Genomic DNA, 17,187 nt, shown 5'->3' with positions numbered 1-17,187 from the left:
AGGAGAATCAACGTTTCGGGCATAAGCCCTTCTTATGCCCGAAACGTCGATTCTCCTGTTCCCTGGATGCTGCCTGACCTGCTGACCTCCAGCAACACATTTTCAGCTCTGATCTCCAGCATCTGCAGACCTCACTTTCTCCTGAAGGATAATCTAACTGAGCTGTTTAAAATGGCAAAGAGATTTGTTTAGGTATATATAGAGATATTTTGTATCATAGCGCAACTAGGAATTGGCCTGATACTTTTTCAGAGGCAATAAATCTTGGATTCTTAAAAACTGAAGAATTTTTCATCTTGGGCTGCGTGAACTTGGACAAAGGACAATGAGCCAACTCTCTGATATATCAATAGTTATTTGGAGAGTTGGCTCATTGTCCTTTGTCCAAGTTCATGCAGCTCAAGATGAAAAATTCTTCAGTTTTTAAGAATCCAAGATTTATTGCCTCTGAAACAGTTTCAGACTTTTGTGGGAAATGTGAGCTGTCAAACTGGCGCAGTTTGACCCTCCGTGCACCAACTGGGCAGTGGAAAAGGGGGCTTTACTATGTATCTAACCCCATGCTGTCTCTTTCCTGGGAGTGTTTGATGGGGCCAGTGTAGAGGAAGCTTCACTCTGTATCTAACCTGTTCTTGGAGCATTTGATGGGGACAATGTAAATTGGAGTTTTACTTTGATTCCTACTCCAGTAACTCACTTTACTCTGTATCCAACCCATGCTATACCCTGCATGGGATCATTTGACTCAACAGTTTTTATTGTGGTCTTAATTGTTCTGAGTTTGTTTGATTAATTATGCTTTGTGTGGTCACAGAAATATGAACAAACTATAGCCAACTGCTAGGAACGTAGAGCAGATATGTTGAAGCACTGAATAAAATATAGAAGATTGTGTATCATCTCTGCATAACTCTGAAACATGTAAAATACATATCACAAAGCAAGCTTTACTCTGTATCTAAAACCGAGTTGTTCCTGACCTGACAGTGTTAGGTTCAATGTAAAGGGAGAACCTTCCTCTGTACTAGACCTTGCTGTGCGAAAGTGAGGACTGCAGATGCTGGAGATTTCATGATGAAAGGCTTTTGCCTGAAACTTCGACTGTCCTGCTCCTCAGATGCTGCCTGACATGTTGTGCTTTTCCAGCACCACACTCCCAACCCTCGACCTTGCTCTACCTGCCTTGTACTGATTGATGGGGCACTGGAGTACCTGGCTTTTGAATGCCTTTTCTGAGTTTGATTCCAGTTTCTTGTTCCCAACTCTTTCACTATGATAAACACAAATATTGGTTGAACATGTCGTAAAAAGTCATGCTGTCTCTCTCTTGATAGGCTGAAGATATATATGTCCGATATATGAGGAAACATTTTCCAGAACTCCTTGCAGGTTAGTTACATGTGTCATAAATCTGTGCTGTTAGTAAAACCATTCAGTGAAAGAAAGATAAAGTTGCACTTCCAGTGGTTACGAAGTTTTAAAGTTTATCTCTGCCTGTGTATGTGAACAGCCTATCATTGTTTCATTCCATTCACATACTATAGTCAGTCATAGAGTCATAGAGATGTACAGCATGGAAACAGACCCTTCGGTTCAACCCGTCCATGCCGACCAGATATCCCAACCCAATCTAGTCCCACCTGCCAGCACCTGGCCCATATCCCATTTTTAAGAATTCTTTCACTGGAGGTGGGGTGTCGCTGGTTTACCCAGCATTTATTGCTCAGAGGGCATTAAGAGACAGCCATGTTGCTGTGTGTCTGGAATACATATAGGCCAGAGCTGAAAATGTGTTGCTGGAAAAGCGCAGCAGGTCAGGCAGCATCCAAGGAGCAGGAGAATCGACGTTTCGGGCATGAGCCCTTCTTCAGGAATGAGGAAAGTGTGTCCAGCAGGCTAAGATAAAAGGTAGGGAGGAGGGACTTGGGGGAGGGGTGTTGGAAATGCGATAGGTGGAAGGAGATCAAGGTGAGGGTGATAGGCCAGAGTGGGGGTGGGGGCGGAGAGATCAGGAAGAAGATTGCAGGTTAGGAAGGCGGTGCTGAGTTTGAGGGATTTGACTGAGACAAGGTGGGGGGAGGGGAAATGAGGAAACTGGAGAAATCTGAGTTTATCCCTTGTGGTTGGAGGGTTCCTAGGCAGAAAATGAGACGTTCTTCCTCCAACCGTCATGTTGCTATGGTCTGGCGATGGAGGAGTCCAAGGACCTGCATGTCCTTGGTGGAGTGGGAGGGGGAGGGTTGGTTGGTTCGGATGTCCCAGAGGTGTTCTCTGAAACGTTCCGCAAGTAGGCGGCCTGTCTCCCCAATATAGAGGAGGCCACATCGGGTGCAGCGGATGCAGTAAATGATGTGTGTGGAGGTGCAGGTGAATTTGTGGCAGATATGGAAGGATCCCTTGGGGCCTTGGAGGGAAATAAGGGGGGAGGTGTGGGCGCAAGTTTTGCATTTCTTGCGGTTGCAGGGGAAGGTGCCGGGAGTGGAGGTTGGGTTGATGGGGGGTGTGGACCTGACGAGGGAGTCACGGAGGGAGTGGTCTTTTTTGGAACGCTGATAGGGGAGGGGAGGGAAATATATCCCTGGTGGTGGGGTCCGTTTGGAGGTGGCGGAAATGACGGCGGATGATACGTTGTATATGGAGGTTGGTGGGGTGGTAGGTGAGGACCAGTGGGGTTCTGTCCTGGTGGTGGTTGGAGGGGCAGGGCTCAAGGGCGGAGGAGCGGGAAGTGGAGGAGATGCGGTGGAGGGCATCGTCGATCACGTCTGGGGGGAAATTGCGGTCTTTGAAGAAGGAGGCCATTTGGGTTGTACGGTATTGGAACTGGTCCTCCTGGAAGCAGATGCGGCGGAGACGAAGGAATTGGGAATATGGGATGGCGTTTTTACAGGGGGAAGGGTGGGAGGAGGTGTAGTCGAGGTAGCTGTGGGAGTCGGTCGGTTTATAGTAAATGTCCATGTTGATTCGGTCGCCCGAGATAGAAATGGAAAGGTCTAGGAAGGGGAGGGAGGAGTTTGAGACAGTCCAGGTGAATTTGAGGTTGGGGTGGAAGGTGTTGGTAAATACATATAGGCCAGACCAGGTACAGATGGGACTTTCTTTTCCTAAAGGACATTAATGTATCGAAGGGTTTCTAACAGCAACTGACAACAAATTCATGGTTTTCATTAGACTCTTAACTCCAGATTTTTTTGAATTCAAGTTATATCATCTGCCATGGTAGGATTTGAACCTGACACCAGAAGATTACTTGGGTCTTTTGACTGGTAGTTTAGCAATAAAAGCATTAGGCTATTGCCTAGACTTAGACTGTTATAATCTGCACACAAATGTAGATAGTACCCCATGAGCTATCATTGCCTAACACTGAACACTCTGTGCATTCAGTAATAAAGGAATTTAGAAACAGGATATTCCATATATTTGACATGGGAATGGGGGCGGGAGTGGGGGGAATGGGATTTCTATGTGTTTCATGTCAGGGATATTTGATACCCCTTTGGGTGGAATCTCTGCCTATTCTTGATGTTTGATGTTGGGAAGCACTTGACAGATAGAGAGTAACTATGTTAGAATGCTTTTCATTTTCAAGTTTATTATGATGGTACAAAAAAAACGTAGTTGGCTCATCAAACTCATTCCTTTCAGTGACCACGTGCAATCCACACAATTGTGGACTCACCCAAAGGGAATTATTTGACAAAACCTAAAGATTTATCTAGGCAAATGTAATAGTCACTCATAGAATTATTTGTTGCTTGTGATATCTTTAGCTCAACAGAAGGCCCATCAAAGAGATATGGGAGTTAAAGTGAAGCATAAGAACCATTTCTTTCTATCCTCAACGGGAAATTATTATGAAGATGAAATCGAAGAATTCTTGCAGGAATCAGATGAAGAATGGAATGACAGAGATAGCCCACTGACTGCCAAAAGCTCTGAATGTATGACATCTGTTTTATAAATATTGTTGAACTTATTTTAATTTAGATCTTTTACAGTGTGTTTCTTTCTGTGCATATCTTCTGGGTCTTCTTACTGTGAATACTGACCTTTTACCTCATTTCTGAATATTTATGGAAAGATATGTTTATTAAGCATCTCTGTAACACTTTTATCACATGTCCTTAATTTCCTTTTCACACTTACTTGTTCTAACACTTTCCTCATGACAGTTTCCCTTTCACACTTATTTTCTGTACCATTTTGCTTGTTATGACACTTATGGAAATAATGAAATCTTAAAAAAAATAATATGTCCTCAGAGTCATCACGACTGGAGATCAGCCGGTAATTCAAATTAAAGTCCAGATGAGGCTAGAGGTTGTGAAAAGAATAAAATGACATAATTTAAAGCACTCTGTCTGAAAGTATTTGCAAGACATTTCGTAAATTGATGACATAAATCAAAATAAACAGGTCTGATTGTATTGGCGTTACAGACATGTGGTGGTAGGGTGGTCAAGGCTGGAAACTGGGTGTTTGAGGCTATTTTTCATTTATGAAGGACAGATAAAAACAAATGAAATAAAGGATTGGTGAACATTGTTAATAAAGGGTGACATCACTACATTAGGGAATAAGGATGTTAAATCAGAACATCAGGATGTAAGTTCTGTTTGAGTGGAGCTAAGAAACAGCAAGGAGTAGCAACCTTTGTGACCTAAGCACAGCACCTACCCAACAGCAGTAGTTTTGCATGTCTTTGTATAAATCAGGAAATTAAAAGTCCATGTAACAAAGGCAACACAGCAATCATGGGGACTTCAGTCTTCATATAAACTGGGTAAATCTAATTAGTACTAATGCTGTGGAAGACAAATTCCCCGAATGTATATGAAATAATTTTCTCAAACTGTATGTTGAGGAACCAACAAGAAATCAAGCTATTTTAGAATTGATATTGTTAAATCCAAAGAGGCGAATTAATAATCTGATTGTATAGGATACTAGGCTGTGCACACACAGCTACATGTTCCTAGCCACTGAGCTGTTTTCATCCTACCTTGCCTTTACTGGTTTTCATTCTCTCGCCTCGTCCCAATTTTCTGCTTCTTTATACTGATTCTACAATTTCCGGGGTTTCCCAGGCCTAACCTCCTCTTCTTCACCATGGACATTTAATCCTCCTGTATCTCCATTCCACCATAAGAAGGAATCCAAACTTCCAGATGCTTGCGATTTCAACAAACCATCTTTGTTGCTAACATTTCCATCATAGACTGTAGCAGTGAGGACAAGCTGAAGGATCAGTGACTCATTTTCTGCTTCGGCAGTTTATAGTCTGTAGGACTCAACATTGAATTCAGCAACTCCACAGCATGAACGCTGCCCTTTATCTTGACGAAACCCTCTTTTTCTCCATTAGTATTTTGCATGGTTTGCTTTCAGCAGAGCTGATCTATTTTCTGTTATTAACATCTACTCTTCATCTACATCTTTCCTCTTCCACTATTAGCACTCTGCTTTGGACACCCTCATCATCTGTTTCAATCAGTCCTCCTCCTCCTCCTCCTCCCTTTTTGTCAGCAGCAGGAAAACCATACTTTCCCAACCCAATCCAATGTGGATTTGACACATTGACTCGTTTTTATTTTCCACAGATGCTGCCAGATCAGCTGGGTTTCTCCAGAATTTTGTGCTTTTAGTTCAGATTTCTAGTATCTGTAAAACTTTGCTTTCATTCAATGCAGGAAGAATGTTTCACCTGACGCGGGGCTATAGGACCAAGTGCCATCATTTTGGAATAAGTGTCCAAATTTTAAGGACTGAGATGAAAATGGATTTCTTCACTCAGTGGGTGATAAATGTTTGAAATTCCCTACCCAAAAGGCTCAGTCATCAAGACAGAGATCAATAGATATCTAGAAATTAAAGATGTAGAACGCTATATAATTAGATTAGATACAGTGTGGAAACAGGCCCTTCGGCCCAACAAGTCCACACCGACCCTCTGATGAGTAACCCACCCAGACCCATTCCCCTTCCCTATATTTACCCCTGACTAATGCACTTAACACCATGGGTAATTTAGCATGGCTAATTCACCCTAACCTGCACATCTTTGGACTGTGGGAGGAAACCCGCAGACACAGGGAGAATGTGCAAACTCCACACAGACAGTTGCCCAAGACAGAAATCAAACCTGGGTCGCTGACGCTGTGAGGCAGCAGTGCTAACCACTGAGCCCACCGTGCTGCTCCAATTGGGAAGATAGTGCCATAGCAGTAATGTCACTGGTCTAATAATCTAGAAGTCATTATTTAATAACAACTTGAATTATTGTAGAGAAAGTCATATATCCAAAGTTAGGTGACATTGTAGACAGTGTAGATGATAGCATAAAATTACAAAGGGATATTGATAGACTAAGTGAATGGTCAAAACTGTGGGAGGTAGAGTTCAATGGCAGGAAGAGTCAGGTTATCTGTTTTGGACTGAAAAAGGATAGATCAGAGTACTTTCTAGATGGTATGACGTTAAATACAATGGTTGTCCAAAGAGACTTGGGGTTCAGGTACATAGATCTTTAAAATGCCATGATCAGGTGCAGAAAATAATCAAGAAAGCAAATGGCAAGCTGCTATTTATATTGAGAGAACTGGAGTGCAAAGCTGCAGAAGTTATTCTGTGATTATACATAACCCCGGTTCGTCCCCACTGGAGTACTGTGAGTAGATATGGGCACCAAACCTTAGGAAGGATAATATTGGCCTTGAGTGAATACAACGTAGATTTACAAGAATGATGCCTACATTTCAGGGCTTCCATTATGAGGAAAGATTATGCACTTTATGCTTGTTTTCTCTAGAATTTAGAATCTTAAGGAGTGATCTCATCAAAGTCTAAGTTTGAAGGGTTTTAGGGCCAATTAGATTGTAGCTAACAGATACAGGTGTTTGAAAAAGTATCATTGAGTTGGTGAAATCTGTTGGGTTTTCAGACAGGTTAAGTTAATCTGTTCTCTTTTGTTTGTGTTTCATTTGGTAATCTTAGAAATAAATTCTGTTTTGTTTAAAACAAAGTGGTTGACCAGCTATTCTCTCCTGGAATATCCACTCTACACCTGCTTAACACAACCAGCAAAGTAAGGGTCTGGGCTACTTTCTTGAAACGTTTTGAGGGGGTCTGGCCTGGTCCTTAACAAAGTGAAGACAGTTTTAGTTTGGAAAGGCACAGGCCTGGAGGACCAAAGGGCCTGTTCCTGTGCTGTTTTGTTCTTTGTTCTATAAAAGAAGTCTTCACAGTGATTAGCACTGCTACCTCACAGCGCCAGGGACCTGGGTTTGATTCCTGCCTTGGGTGACTGTCTGTGTGGAGTTTGCACATTCTCCCTGTGTCTGCATGGGTTTCCTCTGGGTGCTCCAGTTTCCTCCCACATTCTAAAAGATGTGCAGATCAGGTGAATTGGCCGTGCTAAATTGCCCATAGTATTAGGTGCATTAGTCAGAGGGAAATGAGTCTGGCGGGGTTACTCTTTGGAGGGTCGGTGTGGACTTGTTGGGCCGAAGGACCTATCCACACTGTAGGGAATCTAATCTAATATTAACAGGAAAAGACCAGATACATAAAGATGGATTATTTACTCTGGATTCTAGAACTAGGGGGCATAGTCTGAGAATTAGGACCAGATCATTCAGCAGAGATGTTAGGAAGCATTTCTATACACAAAGGGTGGTAAATGTTTGGAACTCTCTTCCAGAAATGGCAGAGGATGCTAGATTGTGTTAACTTAAAATCTGAGAGAGATAAATGTTTGTTAAGCGAAGGTCATTAAAGGATATGAGGTCAGAGCAGGTATACGGAGTTCGGCTACAGATCAGCCGTTATCTCATTCAATGATGGAGCAGGCTTGAGGAGCTGAATGACCCATTTATGATTCTAAGCCCATTCACAGGATATATAGTTTCAAATCCCACATAGCCAACTGATGGGTTAATAAGAAAAACTTTGAATTAAAAGCTAGTCTTGGTAACAGTGTGTGTGAAACTATCATTGATTGTAATTTTTTTAAAGTCTAATTTACCATGTCTTTTAAGGAAGGAAATCTCCTTTCCTTGCCTGGTTTGATGTGATTAGCTCTTAACAGTCCCTGAAATATCTCAGAGCGCCTCATCTTCCACCTAGGAACCCTCCAACCACAAGGAATGAACTCAGATTTCTCCAGTTTCCTCATTTCCCCTCCCCCCACCTTGTCTCAGTCAAATCCCTCAAACTCAGCACCGCCTTCCTAACCTGCAAACTTCTTCCTGACCTCTCCGCCTCCACCCCCACTCTGGCCTATCACCCTCACCTTAACCTCCTTCCACCTATTGCATTTCCAATTCCCCTCCCCCAAGTCCCTCCTCCCTGCCTTTTATCTTAGCCTGCTTGGCACACCCTCCTCATTCCTGAAGACGGGCTCATGCCTGAAACATCGATTCTCCTGCTCCTTGGATGCTGCCTGACCTGCTGCGCTTTTTCAGCAACACATTTTCAGCCCTGAAATATCTCAGTAAGCCACTCAGTTCAAGGGTAATTTGGGATTGGCTGGAAATGCTTTCCTTGTCAATGAAGTTTGCACTGCAAGAGGAGATAAACAAAAGGGAATAGTATAGGAAGAAGCTGTTAATGTTGAAGGTTAGCCTTAATCTAGTCAAATGGCAGCGAAAGCTGAATGAAGTGTCCCTGAAGTGTCCTTGCCCAATGTCAGATAGACAACCTCGCCACCTAGTATCACTCATACTCAGGTTGGAACTGGGAATAAACAAGGTAACAAAGTAATAAACAAATAAACAAAATAAGACATAGAGCAGAAGTAGAGTGGTGCTGGAAAAGGATTCCTGATGAAGAGCTTTTGCCCCAGGCATCGATTTTCTTGCTCCTCAGATGCTACCTGACCTGCTGTGCTTTTCCAGCACCATTCTGATCTAAACTCTGGTACAGCATCTGCAGTCCTCACTTTTGCATAGAGCAGAAGGAGGCCATTCAGCCCATCGAGTCTGCTCCATCATTCAACAATGGTGGCTGATCTGATAACCCTCAACTCCACTTTCCTGCCTTTTCCCCATAACTTTGGTTCCCTACCTGGTTAAAAATCTCTCGATCTCAGCCTTGAATATACTTAATAACTAAACCTCAACAGCCCTCTGCATTAAAGGAGTCCACAGACTCACAACGCCCCCCCCCCCCCCCCCCCACCGAGAGATGAAATTCCTCCTCATTTGTGTCTTATATGTGCAACCTCTTATTCTGAGTATTGCATACTCTGTAGCAAGAACCCTTCACGTGTTCACCAGGGAAAGCTCACCACTTGCTGACCACTACTTATCGTTTCTGTGACACTGAAGAGCAGCTTTACAAAGGTGTATAGGACCCGCTGTCCAATGTGTCTCAATCCAATTTCTGATTGGTGCTTTTGTAGTCACCACCTTTGATTGTTGCTGGTTGTATTCAGGATTGGAGTTGAAAGACACTGTAGATACCACATTACTAATAATACTGTCTTCTAACTGTGTACAAAACATAGCTTTCCATGAGAACTCTACATAGATCCAGTTCCCAATTGTTCTGGTTGTCATCTGATCTTATATTCCTGATGACTAATCTATTTACATATTTAACCCTTTGCATGACAGTGCTCTTTTCAACTGGTTTCCAGCATCTACCGTCCTTGTTTTTACCTCTTTTCAATATGTCCACAGGACGCACTATGCAGAAGCTACTTATTCTCATCCTTGCTCTGATCAAAATGATCTACTGCCAAGTACACAATAAATAAAGTGAGAATAATAAGTCAATATTTCTCTGCTTTACCTTACTTCTAATTGTCTTCATTCCTCAAGAAACTTGTTCAAGGAGGTTCCTGCTATTCCGAGCCCCACTGGTTGGAAGTAGGTGAGTGTGGATATCAGAGGAGGACAGAGTCATGTATAGCTGTGGCACTCCTTCTCCATGATGTATTCGTCACATAGTTCAGCACTTGGCATGAAAAGGAAGCCTGAATAAAAGAGAAAATGTCCACAAAGTACTTGCTAACACAAGAGAATGAAAGGTCAAAGCAGTTTTTATTATTATTGCCACATGGACCTAAGTACGGTGAAAAGTTTCATTTGGTGTGCAGTACAGGCAGATCATTCAATACAAAGTGCATTAGGGCAATAGAACAGAGCAAGGAATACCATGTTACAGCTGCAGAGAAAGTGCATAAAGAATACAATTAACTTAAAATTTAAAATTTAAGAGTCCATTCAGAAGTTTATTAACAGTGGGGAAGAAGCTATTCATGAATCTATTGTGTTCAAGCTTTTTGTATTTTCTGCCCAAGAAAAGGGGTGGAAAGAGATTATAACTGGGATGGGGAAGATCTTTGATTATGCGAGCTGCCTTTCCCGGGCAGTGAAAAGTAAACCATTTACGATTAAAAACGCTGTAATTCAGGATTGAACTCATTTAAAAGATAAATGATCAGGGTTGTTATTCTGGAAGAATAATATTACATGAATTAAGGAGTAGCTTGTGGATCTAAATCTGACTTTCTGTCTAATGGCTGTGAGTGGGTAGCCGTGGTAACTGCTTTCCATGTTGCAAACACAAGTGGAGTGACACTATAATAAATCAAAGAACTGCAGGTGCTGGGGATCTGAAATAAAAACAGCAATTGTTGGAGAAACTCAGCAGGTCTATGATCCTTTTTCATAGTTCTTTCTCTCCACAGATACTGCTAGACCTACAGAGTTTCTCCAGCAATTTCTAATGTTCTTAGTGTCACTCTGTGATGATTGTAAATGTTAATTTTGATGCCATTGGGCACCAGGAAATGGATAGAGTGATTTGATTGTAGAATTAGAAGGCCATGCTTTCCTGGTGCTAATGTGCAAGGGATTGGGCTGAATACAATCCTGCGCTATCCACTTCTGATGTGATTTACTTAGCTGGAGCAATTTATATTTAAACTTTGTTAAGGGAAAAAGAATCTTTTACCATTCCTCTCCCCTTTTCTTCCCATTTTAGGGTGTCAACGAAAGCCTCTTTTACCCCGTACAACTCAGATTGTGATTGAGGACAGTTTTGGAGGGCTTGTCCATCGTTTGTGTGAACCATGGGACCTCTATGGCCTTTCAACCAATCACCAATTGCCCTGTTGGCCACAGGAGTGTGAGGTCATCAAAGAACGCATTAGGCACATTGGTGAGTTCTGGCTACAGACCAGGGAACGTGTTGGATATTGAATGTTGTTATGGTGAATGGTGTGTCTCTCTATCTCTCTCTCTACACACACACACAGACACACGCACACACATATATCATTTTTTGGGTCAGGATTTTAAAATAGTAATTTACATGGTTGAATATTTTCTGAAGGGTTTGGAAAAAAAAAGTAACTAGAGAGACAGTCTTTCTGGAAAGGTGACCTGATCCAGTAAGTGTCGGACAGCAGGGACCCCTGGAGTGTTAAAAGAAGATTGTTTGCACTGAGGTAGTAAAGGTAAACATTGTAGGCCATTGGCTTGCTTTTGGTTCAGGATAATTAAAATTGACTTTAGGTTAAGAAACTCAGAGATCAAAAGTTTTAGGGCAACTCAGGAAACACCTGACTTAAACAAAGTATAAAAATCATACAACACTAGGTTATGGTCCAACAGGTTCATTTGTAACCTCTTAGACCATAACCTGGTGTTGTGTGATTTAAGAGACCTTGGAGTGCAGGTTCATAGCTCCTTGAAAGTGGAGTCGCAGGTGGATAGGATAGTGAAGAAGGCGTTTGGTACGCTTTCCTTTATTGGTCAGAGTATTGAGTACAGGAGTTAGGAGGTCATGTGGTATCTACAGTGTCTTTCAACTCCAATCCTGAATACAACCAGCAAAAATCAAAGGTGGTGACGACAAAAGCACAAATCTGAATTTGGATTGAGACACATGGGACAGCAGGTCCTATACACCTTTGTAATATATAGGACATATATAGGGAGGCTATGTAGGACATTGGTTAAGCCACTGTTGGTATATTGCGTGCAATTCTGGTCTCCTTCTAATCGGAAAGATGTTGTGAAAGTTGAAAGGGTTCAGAAAAGATTTACAAGGATATTGCCAGGGTTGGAAGATTTGATCTATAGGGAGAGGCTGAATAGGCTGGGACTGTTTTCCCTGGAGCGTCGGAGGTTGAGGGGTGACCTTATAGAGGTTTACAAAATTATGAGGGGCATATATAGAATAAATAGACAAAGTCTTTTCACTGGGGTGGGGGAATCCAGAACTAGAGGGCATAGGCTTAGGGTGAGAGGGGAAAGATATAAAACAGACCTACGCGGCAACTTTTTATGCAGACGGTGGTACGTGTATGGAATGAGCTGCCAGAGGGAGTGGTGGAGGCTGATACAATTGCAACATTTAAAAGGCATTTGGATGGGTATATGAATAGGAAGGGTTTGGAGAGATATGGGTCAGGTGCTGGCAGGTGGGACTAGATTGGGTTGGGATATCTGGTTAGCATGGATGGATGGGACTGAAGGGTCTATTTCTGTGCTGTACATCTCTATGACTCTATGACTCTATAACATCGACACCTCCACATCATACGTTAACAATAGCACGGGAGTGGCCAGTTCTCCCAGTTCAGGTTTTTTTTCTAGTTTGGTTTAGTTGTGGTAGAGAAGCTGCTCATAGCAGGCAGTCAGAAACTGCTACAGTGTAAAAATGTTCCAAGCTTCAGCAGATGATTCTTGATTGACTTCTGTCTCTGAAATCTCTCCTGCCTGTAAGAACCTAGGACCATAAGACATAGGAACATAAATTAGACCATTCAGCCCATTGAGTCTACTCCACCATTTAATCATGGTTGATAAGTTTCTCAACCCCATTCTCCTGGTCTCTCCCCATAACTCTTGATCCCCTTGATACTCAAGAAACTATCTATCTCAGTCTTAAATACACTCAATGACCTGGTCTCCACAGCCTTCTGTGGCAATGAATTCCATAGATTCACCACTGTCTGGCTGAAGAAGTTTCTCCTTATCTCTGTTCTAAAGGATCTTCCCTTTACTAAGGCTATGCCCTCGGGTCCTAGTCTCTCCTACCAATGGAAACATCTTCCCAACATCTACTCTATCTAGGCCATTCAGTATTTTGGAAGTTCAATTAGATCCCCCCCCCCCGCATCCTTTTAAACCACATTGAGTATAGTCCCACAGTCCTCAAACGTTCCTCATGTGTTAAGCTTTTCATTCCTGGGACCGTTCTCATGAACCTCCTCTGAACACGCTCCAGGGCCAATAAATCCATCCTGAGATATGGGACCCAAAACTGTGCACAATATTCCAAATATGGCCTGACTAGAGCCTTATCAAGCCTCAGAAGTACATCCCTGCTTTTATATTCAAGTCATCTCAAAACAAATGCCGTCACTGCATTTGCCTTCCTAACTATTGACTTAATCTGCAAGTTTACCTTGAGAGAATCCTGGACTAGAACTCCAAGTCCTTTTGCACCAGACTTCTGAACTTTCTTCCCATTTAGAAAATACTCCATGCCTCTATTCTTCCTACCAAAGTGCTGCCTTCACACTTTCCCACGTTGTACTCCATCCACCACTTCTTTGCCCACTCTCCTAACCTGTCCAAATCCTTCTACAGCCTCCCTGCCTCCTCAATGCCACCTGCCCCTCCACCTATCTTTGTATCATCTGCAAACATTGCCAGAATGCCCTCAGTTCCTTCATCTAGATCGTTAATGTATAAAGTGAAAAGTTGTGGTCCCAACACCAACCCTTACAGAACACCGCTTGTCATCGGCTGCCATTCTGAGAAGGACCCTTTTATCCCCACTTTCTGCCTTCTGCTGGACAGCCAAGCTTCTATCAATACTAACACCTTGTCTCTAACACCATGGACCCTTATCTTACTCAGTAGCCTCCTGTGTGGCATCTTGACTAGGACCTGTGTTTGAATTTATCTTTTGCCAAGAGGTGTGTTTATGGGATGTTCCGGGAATTGGAACAGCTCCCCAGTGAAGTTGTGGTACCAAATAGTGAAGTTATTCTACATTCTGTTTTCTTTTGTTTGCGTTTCAACTGCAATGATTAAATAAACTCTGTTTTGCTTAAAGCTGAGTGGTTTGACCAGCTCCGTCACACCTGCAATATCCAGCCACATCTACCTTTAAAATATGAATAAATTAGGGTCTAGGCTACCTTCTTGAGATATTTTGAGGGTGTCTGGCCTTGTCCATAACACTATGGACTTGGTTCTTCTAAATTGAAGTGGTCATGAGTTTGAAAGGTATTATCTTTGGTGAATTTCTACAGTACATCCTGTAGATGGTACATGCCGCTGCTACTGAGCATTGGTTGTGGCAGGTGTGGATTCCTGTGAATATGATGCTAATCAGGTGGGCTGCTTCATCCTGGATGGTATCAAGCTTCTTGAGTGTTGTTGGAGCTGCACCCATCCAGGGAAGTGGGCACGATTCTGTTACACTCCTGACTTGTTGTCGTAAGTAAACCAATAATGATGTTGAGAGACAATGGAGCAAGTGTCACTAATGCTGGCTGATGATACTATTTGTCTTCTACAATGGTTAATAAAAGAGAAAATATTAATTGGAAGTATATATGGAGACTCTAATCAGTCTCACTATCGAGTGGGATTAAAGGAGTGACCCAGTAAATGACAAAGTTGTGCTGGGATTAGTAAAATAAATTCCTGTAGTGGGAATTAATTTTTGTTTAGAAAGTGATCTGGCAGGCTTGAGAATATTAGTTTCACCAAAAGTGGTGAAACAACAAGGTAAAAGATATTGAGATACTGCAGGAGGAACATCCCAGACTGTTTCCTGACTGTGTCATGACTGGATCTTAAGCCCATAATCATAGACTAGAAGAAGAGGAGTCTATAAAACAGGGAGATCTTTAGAAATTAATCTATCAGATTCAATTATTGAATATATAAATGAAAAGAATGGAAGTGAAGAGAATAAGGCTAATGTTTAGCCCCTGGTCTTTAACAAAAATATAACAAATGGACCTTAAATTGAAAGAGTTATAACAACCAGTCTATCAGAAATTGATTTTTTAAAAATCTGCATGTACTAATTGTAAGCCAAAGTACTAATAAAGAAATGGACAGCACATTAAATGGGCAGTGGCCCAAGAATTCAATCTGAGTATCATAATAATGTTTATGAGTGACTCACAAACTTTTAAAGGCAGGTCCCTGAAAGTATTATGTGAACACAAGTAAAAAATACTAAAGAAATGTTTATTAACACAATGACATAAAGATGTGGTCAATCTTTCCAGACATTTCATACATATCAGGTAGAGGGGAAACCCCAATTATCAATTTAATCTGTATCTTTCCTCAGGGTGCCAGCTGTTGAAGACCTGGTTAGCAGTATCTGAGTAGATTGTGTAGGACTCCTACACAAAACCAGGAATGGCAATCAATGTCTTTTAATGATTCTATATCTTTCCATAAAATTTCCTGAGGTTGGACCTTTTGGAAAAAATTGCTACAAAAATGTTAGTGGAAAAAAAGTTCAAATTTTTACAAGATGGTGACTATCCAATGAAATACAACTGGATTCAATTATCAAATTTAATAATGCAAATGTTCAATACAAATTATGACTGGTTTGGAAATAAAACAATGCACATCTTTTCCTCATCACTGACAATCACAAGGTGCATTGGGAAGAGGGCATCAAACCTTTGAAGAACACGATTAGAAATTCTTACCAAGAATGTCCTAAGGACTGGGGAGATAGGAATTCCTTTGTCACTGTTTACTATTAGGGATGCCCCTAATGAGTACACAGGATTCAGTCTTTTTTAACTGCTATATAGATATGAAGTGAGAGGTCCATTTAAACTGATTAAAGAAAAATTGATAAACCAGGGCTTAGAACTTTTAGCCTATGCTTTAGGCTTCCAAGAGAAACTGGTCAAAGTATCTGAGGTAGCCAAAAAGAGTTGGAAGAGTGCTCCATCAAAACTACAACAGATAGAAAAGGTCTAAGTTCAGCACCTTGTTGCTGAATGCAAGCAGCTAGTATTGTTACCTGCCTCTCAGGAGCCATCAAAAGCATGATTCACTGGCCTTAGCAAATCAAAAAGAAGCTAGAAGGAGTAATCTACGTTGTGAGTACTGAGAAGGAATCAGCTAGTGCATTCTGTTAATGTGTTGAAGAGATATTATGACAGAGATGCTAGTCAGGAGAAAAGTATATTTACAATAGTGAAAGAAATAGGGAATGCAACAGAAACATTGCAATTGGAGAATGAATCAGAAATTAAAAATTGAGAAGTTGATTTGATTTGATTTATTATAGTCACATGTATCTAAGTATAGTGAAAGGTTTTGTTTTGCCCAAATCATAACCAGCAAGGGCATATAGACCATAGGGTGACTCATCAGCAAACAGATTAGGTATAACACAGATGCTTAAAAGGTTCAATAGCTTAGTGTTTTATTGTCCAAAAAACTATTTATTTGGAGGCTATTACAGAACCATGAGTTAATCTGTATATATAGGCTGGAGAAAATCTTTGTCCATGATATTTATGTAGATGTTGCATTACTGTTTGATATTTAATATAGAAGGCTTCTATCTCTGGATATGTATTGTTGCAAATTGATGATTTAGGGGAATAGACTGAGAAGTAGCTGGGTGTTTAATGTCTCTTTGTTTCTAGTTATGTTCTATATCTCATCGCAAAACCCTGACTTCATTTGAAGGTACCTGGATCCATACCTGAAGTACTTTAACCTACTTGGCTACAAACCAGGAGCTGGAAGGTAGTGAATGGCTGGCTCATTTTTACATTTGGCCAGCATGGATAGACGTGACAAATTGAATTGTTTCTTTCTGCGCCATAACCTTTCTACATGTGCCATCTTTCTTGTACAGAATACAGTGCAGGACTTTGCAACAATTCTCAACTGTTCTCTATTTTTACAGTGGGTGTTTCAATAGGCCCAGAACCTCTGTACAGAGCAACAGGGTTGGAGCAAGCACCAATCTATATAAACCCAGAAGAGTGTGAAGTGGTTTATAGTACCAGTAAAGGTAATTAGAGATGTACTGTATAGTCTGCACAAAATAGAAGTGTTAAATAGAAAGCAGATTTCTCTGCATTATTTATAAGGAGCTGTCTTTAGATTCTTAACTGTTTAAATAAAAGGCAAGTATTTTTTGATTTCTCCAGTAATTTGT

The 17,187-nt window shown here is 41.4% G+C and overlaps 1 protein-coding gene across 1 annotated transcript in view; it reads left to right on the top strand.

The window, feature by feature from the left end:
• Positions 1-17,187, top strand: part of LOC122553947 (uncharacterized) — a 126,448-nt gene that overhangs the window by 3,845 nt on the left and 105,416 nt on the right. Inside the window, exons 2-5 of the mRNA XM_087989515.1 lie at positions 1,335-1,389; positions 3,771-3,941; positions 10,990-11,166; positions 16,933-17,040. Coding sequence (XP_087845641.1) covers positions 1,335-1,389; positions 3,771-3,941; positions 10,990-11,166; positions 16,933-17,040 — 511 coding nt within the window. The remainder of the gene's footprint in view (positions 1-1,334; positions 1,390-3,770; positions 3,942-10,989; positions 11,167-16,932; positions 17,041-17,187) is intronic.

The sequence above is a fragment of the Chiloscyllium plagiosum genome, unplaced genomic scaffold (genome assembly GCF_037043375.1).
Source record: "Chiloscyllium plagiosum isolate Xiang-an unplaced genomic scaffold, Cpla_swu_hap1 HiC_scaffold_8, whole genome shotgun sequence".
NCBI lineage: Eukaryota > Metazoa > Chordata > Chondrichthyes > Orectolobiformes > Hemiscylliidae > Chiloscyllium > Chiloscyllium plagiosum.
This window is presented reverse-complemented; position numbering and strand designations above follow the sequence as displayed.